Source organism: Oreochromis niloticus, linkage group LG6 (assembly GCF_001858045.2).
Source record: "Oreochromis niloticus isolate F11D_XX linkage group LG6, O_niloticus_UMD_NMBU, whole genome shotgun sequence".
Lineage (NCBI taxonomy): Eukaryota > Metazoa > Chordata > Actinopteri > Cichliformes > Cichlidae > Oreochromis > Oreochromis niloticus.
In genome coordinates, this window is record NC_031971.2 from 12,330,075 (window position 1) to 12,344,714 (window position 14,640).

The 14,640-nt window shown below is 41.5% G+C and overlaps 1 protein-coding gene across 1 annotated transcript; it reads left to right on the plus strand.

The window, feature by feature from the left end:
• Nucleotides 1-25: 25 nt before the first annotated feature.
• On the plus strand, nucleotides 26-14,385 carry LOC100699875 (perforin-1). The gene is made up of 10 exons (XM_019360144.2): nucleotides 26-153; nucleotides 1,512-1,796; nucleotides 1,892-1,971; nucleotides 2,291-2,303; nucleotides 2,658-2,800; nucleotides 2,879-3,017; nucleotides 3,092-3,172; nucleotides 3,710-4,203; nucleotides 6,328-6,421; nucleotides 13,721-14,385. The coding sequence occupies exons 2-10, from the start codon at nucleotides 1,527-1,529 to the stop codon at nucleotides 13,928-13,930; spliced, it is 1,524 nt and encodes a 507-aa protein (XP_019215689.1). The 5' UTR covers nucleotides 26-153; nucleotides 1,512-1,526; the 3' UTR covers nucleotides 13,931-14,385.
• The last annotated feature ends 255 nt before the right edge of the window (nucleotides 14,386-14,640 follow it).

The window sequence follows — 14,640 nt, forward strand, 5'->3', positions numbered from 1 at the left end:
TATCCTGAGTGATGCAAGAGTTAATTCGAATGCAGCTGGTGGACTTTAATACCTGTTGCAGACTTTAAATTTCGTCACTGCTGCAGTTCACAAACAGAATTTCACTTTGCATTTGGATGCATTTTTTATAACGGCTTGCCAGTCCATGAGAATGTAAGTACTAATTATATTTATAAGTTATTTATTTATTAGCACACATAATCTCATTCTGAGTGGTTCTGGGGCAAGTGGAAGGATATTAACAAAATAAAGGTATTTTGCCTTCCAGTAGAACTGCTAACGAGTTGAATCTGGAATTTGGGTGTGCTTCAGGTTTGTTGGTGGGTTGTTGGACTCAAAGCACCAGTGGATCACACCACAGGCAAATCCTTCGCTCCACACTCAGCCGAGTCTTCAACATTTGATCTGTCGGCCAGCACTGCTATCTGGCAGCAGAAACCCTTTCAGAAAATATGACAAAACCAACTAAACAAACAAAAAAAATTTTGGATTTCAAAACTAAAAACAAAGACTGTTATTGAAAGATGAGGTGATGTAACACAGTGGTGAATGTGCTGCTGTCGCTAATTTTTTTTTACAACAGAGAACACGTCTCCACTGCTCTAGAGTTCAGTAGTGGTGTGCTTTACACCACAGCCTCTGATGCTTTGCATAGTGCTTGGTGATGTAAGACTTAGATGCAGCTGCTCAGCCATAGAAACCCATTCCATAAAGCTCTGTATGCACTGTTCTTGAGGTTATTTGAAGGCCACATGAAGTTTGGAGATCTGTAGACTCTGCAGAAAGTCGGCGACCTCTGTGCACTATGTGTTTCAACATCCACTGACCCTATTCTTGCATGTCACGCTGTTCTACTCCTACCAGTTAGTGGCTGAGTTGCTGTTGTCCTCAATCGATACCACTTTGTTACACTACTACTAACAGCTGGCGTTGGAATATTTAGTAGTGAGGAAATTTCCTGACTGGACTTGCACAGGTGGCATCCTATTATGGTACCACAATGGAATTCACTGAGCTCCTGAGAGAAAACCATTCTTTCACAAATGTTTGTACAAGCAGCATCCCTAGGTGCTTGATTTTATACAGATGTGGCCATGAAAGTTATTAGAGCACCTGAATTCAGTGATTTGGATGACTGAGTGAATACTTTTATCATGTCCTTTCTTCTGTAAAAGTTCCGGTCTTTTTTTCACAGATGTCAACAGTGATTTTTTCCCTTTCACAAGAAAAATTTTACATGGTCTCAATTAATGATCCTGCTGTCTCTTCAATAGACTTGTTTTGTTTGGAGTTCCTTTAATAGTGATAAGTGGAAGGTCCTTTAACCACATCATTGGTTCAAAGCCACAGCTTCTAAACAGAATAGCAGCACTTTTGATCCTCTTAGGACCTGTTTATTAAATAATCGGGAAATTATTCCCTCACAATAAAACAGCTAAAGTTACCAAATATGTGTCACTATCTAAAAAAAATGGACCTAACTGAAAATCCTTCTCTCTCCCACCTTTCAGTCTTCGACTGAAGCTATGCTCTTCTTTTCAACCCCACCTCCTCTCTGCCTGATCCTCCTCCACGTTCTGTCATACAACTCCCCTGTTCTCTCCTGTCAGACTGAATACTACAGCCAGTGTGAGTCTGCTCCCTTTGTACCAGGTTACAACCTGGTGGGGGAGGGATTCGACTTGGTCACCCTGAGACGAACATCAGCCTATGTGGCTGATGTGAGGACCTACCTGACTCCAGATGGCGACTGTACTCTCTGTACCAACCCCCTTCAAGGCAACAGGCTGGAGAAAGTAAAATAAATAAATAAATAATTCTGTGCAGTGAGTTAAACATGGCTTACACATAGCTTGTACTATAATCATGGTATTCTGTCTTCTATTTTCAGGTGCCAGTCTCTGTAGTGGACTGGCGTGCATTCAGCCAGTGCAACACTGATATTGACAGCAGTGTACACAACTATGTTGGGTATAGTATTATACCTTGTTATAATTACTAAAAGAATTAAAGCCAGCATGTCTTTTATGTAATATCCCCAAGGACACAGACTTGTGTCTCACCATAAAAGCTGGTGTCTAAGTGCTGGTTAAATGTCATATTTGGCATGGACAAACAAACACATGAAATAATATTCTTTTAGATTCTAAATGGTCTTTATTATTTTTAATAAAGTGTAAAAGCTAAATGTCCCATTAACATCCTCCCTTGATTTGTGAATAATTTTAACTGTTTGAAGAAATCAGTAGTGAAATTTAACAGAGATCCTTTCTTTGCATTGTATCCACAGCTCACTGATGAAGGTATGAAACCTATTACAACTATTATTGACATACAATTAATATTTGGGTCAAATAAAATAATAAAACACTGCTTGTTGATTTTTTTTTTTTTAAATCTTCAGCATGGCACTAAATAAAACATGAAATCTTGAAGATTTCATATCTCATTATATTTAATTTTACCCAATGCTAAAACGTATCTGTTGTTAAATGAAAAATATACTTTTCTTTTAATAATGTGATGGAGACTGTGACAAATGAGATACAGCATCTGAACAAAGGAACCTAGAAAAAAAAGAAGTGATTATTATGTTGTAACTGTATGTAATGCAGACTATGGTTGAACATCAAACAGCTTGTTAACTGTTCTATCAGGATGGCCTAAATTTGGATATAGTTCTCAATGATGAGTTGATTGTGGGAGGAACACGTTCCCAAGCCTATATATTTGCTACAAAAAGGGCTGCAGAGGATCGGTACACCTTCAGTGTACATGGCATCACCTGCAAATATTATAGGTAGGCTCTGAAAACAAGTTTCTGTCAGTTAGTTTGTTTCTGTTAAAATAATTGTCTAATTAGTCTCTTTGTGTCTAGTTTCCGTTTAGCAAACAGACCACTTCTTAGCCCAGAGTTCAAGAGGGATGTGGACAATCTGCCAAGTCGCTACAATTCCTCCACCAGCTATCAGTATGATAAACTGATACATACCTATGGGACGCACTACATCCACAAGGTTAAAACACACACACATACACACGCACGCACACACACACATTTTTAAAATAACAATATCGTACTTAATTGCAGGTTTTCCTTGGGGGCCGACTAAGGAGAATCACAGCCACACGAACCTGTTTGTTCACACTGAACGGGCTCAACTCAGATGAGGTACTGTATATTGTTTTTAGTGCACACTGAAAACAATACAAGTGTAATAATAATAATATATTTTAGTTCTACATATAAGTGTTATTTGTCTTCAGTAACCTTATTTTAAAAAATTCTTATTCTAAATAAAGTATAAGTATATCAATTAGACTTGCAGTTAGATCATCTTTCAAGACAAAATATACTGCATTCTGTCATATAACATGCTAAGTATGATGAAGGAAAAAACATCTCCTTCCACTATTTAACAAGATAAACTGGATCAGATCAAAACATCGATGTCTTCAGCTTTCTGCACTGCTTTCTGACTGAAGAATTGTAAAAGGAATGTGTCTGTAGTTAAATATCTACTATATTACCAAAAATCTTCTACTAGCTGTACATGATGTAGCACCACATGGAAACAAGGTGATGGTGGACTTTTTCAAACCATTATTTTAGTAAAAGCAGCAATAAAACACTATGAAAACACCAAACTGCCATTTAGTGTATAGCTATTAAATATACATGACATTGTTTCCCCTTTCTCTCTTCCAGGTTCACTCCTGTCTATCACATGGATTTTCTCTCAGCTTGGGGAAGGAGAAATCATCCAGTCTCCGACAATCTTGCATGAAGGTCCTACAAAACCAGGATTCCACCACTATGTACCGCGCTGGTCTCCATAAACACCACACTGAAGTGATAGGAGGCAATGATTGGTCAGGGGACTTTGCCTTCAATGTTGATGACTCTGTGGGCTTCAGAAATTGGCTGAACAGCTTGAAGGATTTCCCAGATACAGTTTCGTACTCCCTTCTGGCACTGTATGACCTGATGCCAACTGAGGCAAAAAAGGAAGGGGTAAAGACTGCCATAGAGAAGTACTTATCTGATAACATCATAGGTTCCTCATACAAAGAGAAATTTTGTCAGCACCCCGATAACCTGGCTTCCAACTGCTGTCCTATACAAGCCAGGAGGGGGCTACTGAATGTGACCAAAATTCAAGCCTGGGATCTGTCGGGAGATACTTGGGGTACGTCTGACAGGTGAGTAAGCTGAGGTCAGGACCTGCAAGTTGACAGTATGTTTTTAAATTCTCAGAATACCAGGACATCTCCAGGACATCTCGACATCTCAGTGTGAACGGCACAAATCCGATATTTTCAAATCTGATCTGGGTCACTTTCGTATGTGGTACTGAATCCGATACATATCTGATGTTTTAGAAAGCGACTGCTGTTTGAACGGTCGTGTCGCATTAAATTCGTCTTTTACGTCACTGACACAAGACAGACGCCAATTATCAGCGCCGGAGAAGCGCCCGAGAAGACATCGTGAACTCTTCCTGGCCATCCAGTGTAGATGTTAGTGAAACTGTTGGGAAGACAGCGTTGGAGAAACGTGAACATTTTATTTGTACTGTATAATCTGCAGATTCTGACAGAAATCTGCAACTATCCTTTGAGGCACCGCTCCTCTCTAAAACAGCAATAAGGATAATTATTAGGCCATATGTAAATAACAAAATACCTTTACAACTTAAAGCAAAATTGGGAAACGTAAAGTCCGAAACAAGTCTTTATATTAAGGGCCATCAGTCAAACAATATTGTTTGCTCTGGGTCTAAACAGATCGCGTTGTGTGTGACGTCTTCTTTTGTGCATGCGGGCCGCTTTGAGCGTTCACACTAGAGCGCGTTTGCTGTCACATTTTATTTGTAGTGTGAACAGCCAGACAAAAAAATTGGATTTGATCAAAAAATCGGAATTGAGCATTAAGACCTGCAGTGTGAACGTAGCCTTAGCCACAGCCTCACTGAAACCAGGTTAATCAATTTCGCCGTTTTATTCCCCTCATATTTTTAAATCAGATATTGTGTCTGTACATGTGACATTATGTTTTTTAATATTTGGAAACCTGCTGCAAAATAAACCAAGGTAGACTAACTGTATTATTAACAGACTGCATGCAGATTTATCCAGGATAAATAGGTTAGTTTGCTGTAGTGTGATGGGTTTAAAGTAAAGAACGGTGTGTGACTGGTGCACAGCGGCTGGTCAGAGTTAAATTATATAAATTATATCATAAATGAATTTAAACTTAAGCTGATGATACTGAGTTTCATTCACTGAGTTACAACTTTAGAGTGTCTAATATAAAGACAGTATGAAAAGTCTACTGTTAGTGCAGAGGATGGAAATCAGCCCGGACAAATCCTGAAACATAGGCTGACATCTGGTTGAATTCAGTTGTGTAGATCCACGAAAAGCAGCAGGTCAGCTGATCACAGCCAGTACACTAAGAAAATCTACTGAAGTTCTCAGTAGAAATCATTGGGAGTTATGATTCTTTTCCCTACACTGAGCCACTACAATTGATTTTAGCTTTCCCCCCACTATAAACACTTTTTTAACACACTGTGTGCACAAATCCAGCTATATGCAGTCAATTTGATTGGGTGGCATTTCATGATACAGATCCAAAACACACAACCAAAGCAATCCAGGAGTTTATTAAAGCAAAGAAGTGGAATATTATTGAATGGCCAAGTCAGTCACCTGATCTTAACCCATTTGAGCATGCATTTCACTTGTTGAAGACTAAACTTCAGACAGAACGGCCCACAGAAAAACAGCAACTAAAACCTGCTGCAGTAAAGGCCTGGCAGAGCATTAAAAAGGAGGAAACCCAGCATCTGGTGATGTTCATGAGTTCACAGCTGCAAAGGGTTTTCAATGAAGTATTAGAAATGAACATTATATTCTCAGTTATTTAATTTGTCCAGTTACTTGAAATGAAGGGATTGTATTAAAAATGCTTTAGTTCCTCACACTTTTACACAATCTTTTTGTTCAACCCACTGAATTAAAGCTAAAAGTCTGCACTTCAACTGCATCTGAGTTGTTTAATTTAATTAATTTTTATTGTGGTAATGTACAGAACCAAAAATAGAAAAAAGTTGTCTGTGTCTAAATATTTATGGACCTAACCTTGTTACCTTGGGAAGGAATCATTTCTTGGCTGAGATGTGAATGCAGGAGTTCCAACATTGTGCTCCTCCAGTCATATCTGCTTCCTGGCATCAGCACTTCTGTTTTGGCAGTTTTTTAAAAAATATATTTTGTAATATTTATTCAACTTTTCCTCTTTTTTTCTTTACTTATTCACAGCTATGTTGTATTGAAGATTGATTCCATTGAACGCAGGACTGAAATGATTGAGTCAAACGACCCTATTTGGAACACTGAATATGAGCTCGGCACGGTCAGTAAACAATTTCTTTTAAGTCAGATTTGACCTGCCTTTATCTTTGTGTCTTTTTATCCTATAGTTATTTCTTTCTTTATCTTTATTTGTCAAAAATAACTTATTGTCAGATATCTGGGTCTTTGACCCAGCTTTTTTAGTTTATTTTGTATTTGATATTTGATTTGTTCTTTGTGTTGTAATGATTTAAGTTTTATACAGTTTAGTCTAGAGTTTAGTTCTCAGAGTATAGGGTTAGTGTCTCAGAGTATATTCGTATTCTGGTTTATTTTTTCTAGTCAACTAGGTCCCTTTTGTGTCTTTGTCTCTCATGAGACTCTGTAATGTTGTCTGTATTTAGTTCTCCCTCTGTGTGTGTGTGTGCGGGTCTCTCGCTCCCTCACTCTCGGTGTGGAAAAAATAAACCGAGCAGCAAGACCAAACTGATTTTTCTGTTTTTTATTGAAAAAAGAAATTAAAGAACTTTGCAAAGGGATCAATACAGCATGAACAGGGTTCACAGCAGCATTGACAAAAAGGAAAAATAACAACAGCTCCCTTTATAGCCGTCATGTGGATAAAATCTTTGTCTATTTAGTCCCTTGAGCAAAGCCTACATTCAGCTGTTTTTCTGTCTCCATACACTTTTTCTTTGTACAAGAAGTTACAATTACATATCAAAAGTACACAGAGGTTAGATGAGGAGAAGCACAAATTTTCCATCACAACATGTACCATGTTCTTCGTGTTCAGTTTAGTTAGCATTTATAAGCAGGGGTGCACATAAATGGTCCGCAGGTGCGCATGTGCTGTCAAAATAAAAGACGCGCACCAGATAAGAAGTTGCAACGCGCGTTTGCGTACATAAGATTTTCTGGAGGAGGACAGACATTTGTTTAGAACTCTTAAAGATGTCGAAGAAGCAAGCTCCTTTAAGCAATTACTTTGGTGTTCCTCCACCTCCAAAGAAACGTCAGAAGGAGTCCGAACCAGAAAAGCAGCGCGTATTCTTTTTTTTTTTTTTTTTTTTTTTTTTTTTTTTTTTTTAAACCTGTCCCGTTTGGTTCTTTTGCCATCAGAATTATTGTCTAAAGGCGAAGAAAGATGCCCAACGGATTTACTTTACCAAATTGACCATCCCAGCCTTGCCGTAATGGTCCATTTGATTCACCTTTTATTGTTTATTTTATTTTCACTTGCTGAATATGGGACAGACTTAACTGGGGGAAAGAAAGGGGAGAAAGAAAGAGGGAAAGAAAAACAGCAGGGAAGAGGGACGGGGAAAAAGGGCAAAAAACCAAAAACCAACAAAATAAGCAGACAAAAAAATACATATATCGATCATCTGGTTCACCTGTTGAGAAAGAAAGCGAAAGCAAGCAGAAGAAAACGAGAGTAATAAACAACATCACAATGATCTATGGGAATATGACAGTAAATACTAAATGTTAGACATTATTGTGCAGCACGTAAGATCGACAGCGCACAGTGTGCTTTGAGGTAAGAGCCAAAAAGGGTGTAGTTTGTGTGTGATCACCTGTGTGTACACCTGTGCGCATGAACGCGCTTGTTTTTAAAAGGTTCCTTCATGTAATGATCTGCTAGAGGGTGTGGGGGCCACTGCCCCGTCCTCCAGGGCATGAAGCAGGTATGGAGGAGATCAAAACTCCAGACATCCAGAGGCCCCCAGAACACAAGAGACCAAGGAAGACCAACAGAGGGGCAGCCGCGTCACTATCCCAGAAAGAGCTGAGGAGAGTCCCAGATGAGGGTCACTCAGCAGCCGCGGAGCAGAAGCCGGGGGGTTGCAGTGACGTGCCCGTGAGCTCCGCCGGCAGCCAGCTGTGCCTGAGTGACCGAGCCCCGGGCCGAGAGGCCGAGGGCACCCCGCCTCCGAAGTGGCCCGAGCGAGCCCCAGGCTCCAGGCCCCGATAAGCAGCCGCCAAGGAGTGAGCCGGTGTGTACCTGGGCGCCCACCCCCGGACACAGAGAACCACCAACGCACCGATGTCTGAGGGCGTCCACCACCGGCAGGGGAAGTGGTGGGGGAGATAGGCCTCCAAACCTTGGAGGGCCTGAGATGTCCCCAGAGAGGTGGCGTCTGATACCCAACCTGACATATAGACACAGACATACAGGCACACACAGATACAAACATCCATTCCCACCCTCATGCTCTCATAGGCAATTATTCCACACTCAACCAACGCGGAGACAGACATAAAGAGACGCTGTACACACAATCACTCTCCCCAAGCGTACTCTAAGAACCGGGTCCGGGTACCCTTGCCCCTGGAGGGGGAAACTGCACCCAGACCCAGGTGGTGTTACCCTTTTCCCTGCGGTGGGGAGAAGCAGACTGCCCCGACTCCGCAGCAGCAGGGAGGCCCCACATTCCAGACCCCAGTCGGACGGCCAACTCCTCCTCCTAGCCCCCCCGCTCCAGCAGGCCGCAGAGAACGGGGGTGTGTGAAGACTCCAAACCTCCCTCCACCCGCTCATATGTAGTGTTGATGTATGTGTGTTCTAAGGTGCATTTAAAACCCAGGAGGGCATGGAGCTACCTGCCAGAGCAGCAGGTAGGCGCATAGCCCCTCCTGCTAGTCCTCAATGTCTACGTGTATTTAAAATTGAGAGGTGGGCAACGACGCCAGGGGTGAGGTGTACACCCTGATGGTAATTTGGATTCTGTGTGGCGTGCCCACCCCCAAGATCCTATATGTATGTGTAATGAGAGTGTGAGTAATGTGAATGTCTAAGTTGTGGGATAAAATTGAGGCAGAGGCAGCCAGAAGGGGACAGAGGGGGGGGATGCCTCCCCTGCACCCTGGTGACACACCCCTACCCCAAGGCCCTGCATGTGTGGGTGACTGTGGTGGAGCGAGAAGAGGGAGGCAGCTGGAGATGGGGAGGGAAGGAAGGGAGGGGCAAGTGACCCCTCCCTGGGGCCAGCTCCCCCGCTGACCCCAGTAGGCACCCCCATACTCTGCAACCCGCCAGGGAAAGGGGGGCCCAGGCCCATCCGGACCGGGGCCCAGTGCAGCAGCGCCGCCCAGCCCCACAGAGCCCGGGACAGTCCACCCGACCCCACCACAGAGAAAACTACACCCACCCCATCATCCACTCATCTTCCAGACTACACAAGACAATAGACGCCCAGGCTGAGAGCTTCCTCCACCTCTCCTGTATCTCCCCCTCCTGCAGAGAGAGTTCCCGAAGAGAGGAAAGCTCCTGCAAGATGTGACAACCTCCCCCACCAGTTGAAGAGCCCCCCAGGTGGCTCGATGCACCGGCGGCACCCTGCGCCAGGGCTGGGCCCCCATACACCCACCCGCCCACAACCCCGGCAACACACCAACCAGGACCCAGGCCCCTGAGGCCCGGCCAGGGCCCCAGCCCAGAGACGGAACGCCCCCAGAACCTCACGCCCATCCCGGACCCACCCAGGGGCAGCCAGGCTACCAGGTCAGTAACCCACGTCCGTCAGCACAGACCCTCCCCTAGCCCCGCTGCACGCAGCCACGAGGAAACCGTCACCCAAGAGCCAACAGAGCCCTTAATTGGCCATGACCGCTACCCCGGGTTGAGCCCCCCAAGGAAGATGCTCCTGGGGAACCCCCCGATGCCCTAAGCCTGTCCCTACCCCCACACCTATCACAACAGTGAAGGTGGGACCAAACTATGACCCCCCACCCCCACTAGGTGATAGAGCTGATCAAAGGAGCCCAGAGCAATTGATCTGATGTGGTGGCAGAGGCTGTATCAAGACTAATGTGATCTAATAGATAATTTCTATATTGGTTAAAATTAAGATTATTTTTATTTTTCCAGTTCATGAGGACTGTTTTCTTGGCTATGCATAGTGCAGTGAAAACCATATGGGCTATATTCTTTTCCGTAGTGACATTATCTAAGCTGCCCAACAAACACACTAAAGGCGAAGTTGGAATGTTACATTTCAGACACTTTGATAAGTCTTCACATATCTCGCGCCAAAACTTCTGAACTGGTGGACAGAACCAAAGAGCGTGGATATAATTGTCCGGTGAATTGGTTTGGCAGTGTGAGCAGTTGTTGGTAGATGTAAAGCCCATCTTGAACATCCGATGACCTGTATAGTGCACTCTATGTAGTATTTTGTATTGAATTAATTGAAGACTGGGATTTCTAATTAGATCAAAGGTTCTTGAGCAAATCTGAGACCAGAAGTTTTGGTCTAAGTTAACTGATAAATCCGCTTCCCATTTTGCAATAGGAAGTGATATTGATTCATCTATTTTAGAAAGCATTCTGTATATTTTGGACAGTAATTTGGGGGTTTTAAGAGTCAGAAATTGAACCACACTTGGTGGTGTTTGTAGTTCATCTTGACCTGGTTTAAATCTCTTTTTTACTATGGATTTAATTTGCTGATATTCTAAAAATCTTTTCTTGCTGATCCCATATTGTGTAACTAGTCTGTCAAATGAAATAAATTCTTTTCCTTCTAGTATATGTTCTAAATATTTGATTCCTTTACCACTCCAATCTGAAAAGTTTATCATATTATTGTTTTGTAATATGTCAGGGTTGTTCCAGATAGGTGTACGTTTGCATGGGATTAATGAAGACTCTGTCAACTTCAGAAACTCCCACCATGCTGTCAGAGAAGAGTTGATGTTGATGCTTTTGAAGCATTCATGTCGTTGGATGTTTGAGCTAATAAATGGTAGATTTGAAATCTCTAGATTATTGCAAAGTGCTTGTTCTACATCTAGCCAAGGTTCATCTAAGAGGGTATGTTTTTGCCATCCTGAGATAAACTGAAGCCTGTTGGCTAAGAAGTAGTGCTGAAAGTTAGGTAGTTCTAGGTAGCAGCGCGTATTCTTAAAAAGTGGTTGCAGGAGGTGAGCTGGCTTCAAACAAATGATGAACGCACAGAGATGTGGTGCAGAATATGCCGTGAAAATCCTACTCTAGCAGACAAAAACAGTGCCTTTTATATGTATGCAAACGAGCATTGCAACTTCTTATCTGGTGCGCATCTTTTATTTTGACAGCGCAAGCGCACCTGCGGACCACTTATGTGCACCCCTGTTTATAAGTCACCTTTTGCTTTTGTTTTGCGCCTTATTAAAAATCTATTGCAGCATTTATATCTAAAGTAAATGCAAATCTTTGAGGTTTATAATAAAATTTGCAATGAATACGTTAAAGAAAAGCTTGTCATGTATCTATAATGTTGTGAAAAAGTTTTTGCCTCCTTTCTGTTTTTCTATTTTTTTGTGTTTGTCACACTTAAATGTATTAGACAAAGATAACATAAGTAAACACAAAATGCAGTTTCTAAATGAAGGTGCTTATTATTAATAAGTCTTTGGAAAGCTCAATTTCTCTAGCCACAATCAGGCCTGATTACTGCCACACCTTTCTAAATCTAGAATTTACTTAAATTAGACCTGCTTGAAAAAGTGGAGTAGACTCAAAGATCCTCAAAAGCCAGACATCATGTCGTAATCAAAGCAAATTCAGGAACAAATGGGAACAACATAATTAAGATCTCTTAGTCTGGAAAAGGTTATAAAGCCATTTCTAAAGCTTTGATACTCCATCAAACCACAGTTAGAGCCATTATCCACAAATAGTGAAAACATGGAACAGTTGTATTCCGTACCAGGAGTGGCCAGCCGACCAACATTACCCCAAGAGCACAGACACAACTCACCCAAGAGATCATAAAGACCCCAGAACAACATTCAAAGAACTTCAGGCCTCACTTGCCTCAGTTAAGGTCAATGTTCATGACTCCACCATAAGGAAGAGACTGGGCAAAAATGGCTTGCATGGCAAAAAACACCAGCAAGTCCACTGGTGTCGATAGCTTAAGAGAAACAAAATAAAGACTTTAGAGTGGCCAACTTAAAGTCATGACCCAAATCAAATTGAGATGGTGTAGCATGACCTTAAAGAGGCAGTTCATGCTCGAAAACCCTCCAATGTTGCTGAATTACAACAATTCTGCAAAAACAAGTGGGCCAAAATTCCTCTGCAGCGCTGTAAAGCACTCATTGACAGTGATACAAATGCCTGATTGCAGTTGTTGCTGCCAAGGGTGGCCCAACCAGTTATTAGGTTTAGGGGGAAATCCGTTTTTCACACAGGGCCGTGTAGGTTTGGATTCTTTTCCCTCTTAATAATAAACGTTGTCATTTAGAAACTGCATTTTGTATTTACTTGTGTTGTCTTTGTCTAATATTAATATTGGTTTTGAAACATTTAAGTGTGACAAACATGCAAAAGCACTGGAAATTAGGAAGGGGGGCAAACATCTTATCACACCACTACATATACCTCAATAAGTGTACCCTTTCAATTGATTTACCCCTAAGATGTAATAATGCTAAAATAATCAAACCCATGTGGATGAGCTTTTGAGTCCTTAAACTGTTTTGTGAACATTACAAAAATGGCTTTAAATGCAGCAGAGCAGGTTGTGAAATGCAGTACGAAGTTCTTGCACCACTAAGGAAGTAAATGTATTGGCAGTAATGTCATCGTAGACTAGTATTTTTGGGATGCCCATGCCTAAATTATTTATAAACATAAAGAACAAAATCTGTTTAAAATGGAATCCTGTGGGAGCTTAGGAAATCAGCTCCGTGGTCCTCTTTATGACATCGGCACACTGAATTTTATTCACAGGGAAAGTTCTGAACCAAATAGCGACCTTAGAATGAAAACCAGCATTAATAAGTTTATTCAGCAGCAATTCATGATCCACTGCATCCAACACTTTAGATGGATTCACAGATAAAGTGGTACTGCACTCAGACCTAATTGTTTGTGGGACAGATGTGCTGTACTGCACAAAATTTAACTTCACAAAAGGACAGCAATTTTTTTGGCATCACAATTCACCAGACAGGCCCTCTTATTTGGGGTGTTCATGAGAGCATTTCTGTTTAAATGTATAACAAATTATGACTACAAAATTATGACTGTTTCTAGAAAAAGTAGGTGAATCACAGTGGCAACTTTCCAATATGGCAGCAGTGGAGGGAAACGAGCAAAGCAAAGAGTTGTAAGTGGAAGAATTGATATGGTGCACTCAGAGAAACAGCCTCCTAGGATTTCAGCAACACAGCTCATGAATCTTACAGACCAAAAGTGAATCTTTATATTACCTACATCGTTTTTAAGAGTGTATGGTTAGGATCACATCAGTCTGATTAAATATTTTGCACTTTAGGTCTGCTCTTCTCACTGTTTCTACAACCCCCAAATCTCAGCTGAATATTTGAAGTACATGACATCTTTTTTGTATTTTTTCTCATCAAGGTAAACACAAACTCACTTTTGGAGGTCCAGATTTGGGACGTTGACCCATCCTATGACGATCTTTTGGTATCATGTGAGAAAGAACTGCAGACAGGGATGAACGCATTTAGGTGCTCATCCAGCGAAGGTCGCTTTGAGCTCCATTACACTCTGATGTGCCACCCTCATCTGACAGGAGAGAAGTGTGAGCGCTATCAACCTTCACCATAGTTACAAATCCTGTATCTGATATCTGTATCAGATCTGTTGAACTTACAACGTAAAGAATCACATCAGTTTATACCTCTTAACATTAGGATACAGTTTTCCGGTTGACTTCATTTAATGTACATTTTTATGACATTTGTATTTTTTGATCAAATAAATCAAGATTATAGTCATACACTGACTAGCATTATATATAGTTTAAATAAAAAACAAGCACTTTTTAAATTTCAGTGGGTTACAATTATAAATCTAGGTCTATGAACATAAACATCAAATCAGATATTGTGTACTCCCATCTTTCAGCTGTGCAAGAACTGTCAAATCCTTGTGGCATCATCTTTGTTTCTTCTCATGTAAATAAAGTTGTATTGTGTTGGATTGACTGAAGTGCAATCGAAGTTTCCTAAACCGATGTAGTGACTGTGGATGTAACTCCATTAAAGACAGAATAGCTAAAATAATGTGTTTGCTCATGGGGAATTTTTGTAGTGTGTAACAGTCACGATGCAACCTAAGTAAAGGGTTTATGATCAGGGGTGCACATAAGTGGTCCGCAGGTGCGCATTCGCTGTCAAAATAAAAGACGCGCACCAGATAAGAAGTTGCAACGCGCGTTTGCGTACATAAGATTTTCTGGAGGAGGACAGACATTTGTTTAGAACTCTTAAAGATGTCGAAGAAGCAAGCTCCTTTAAGCAATTACTTTGGTGTTC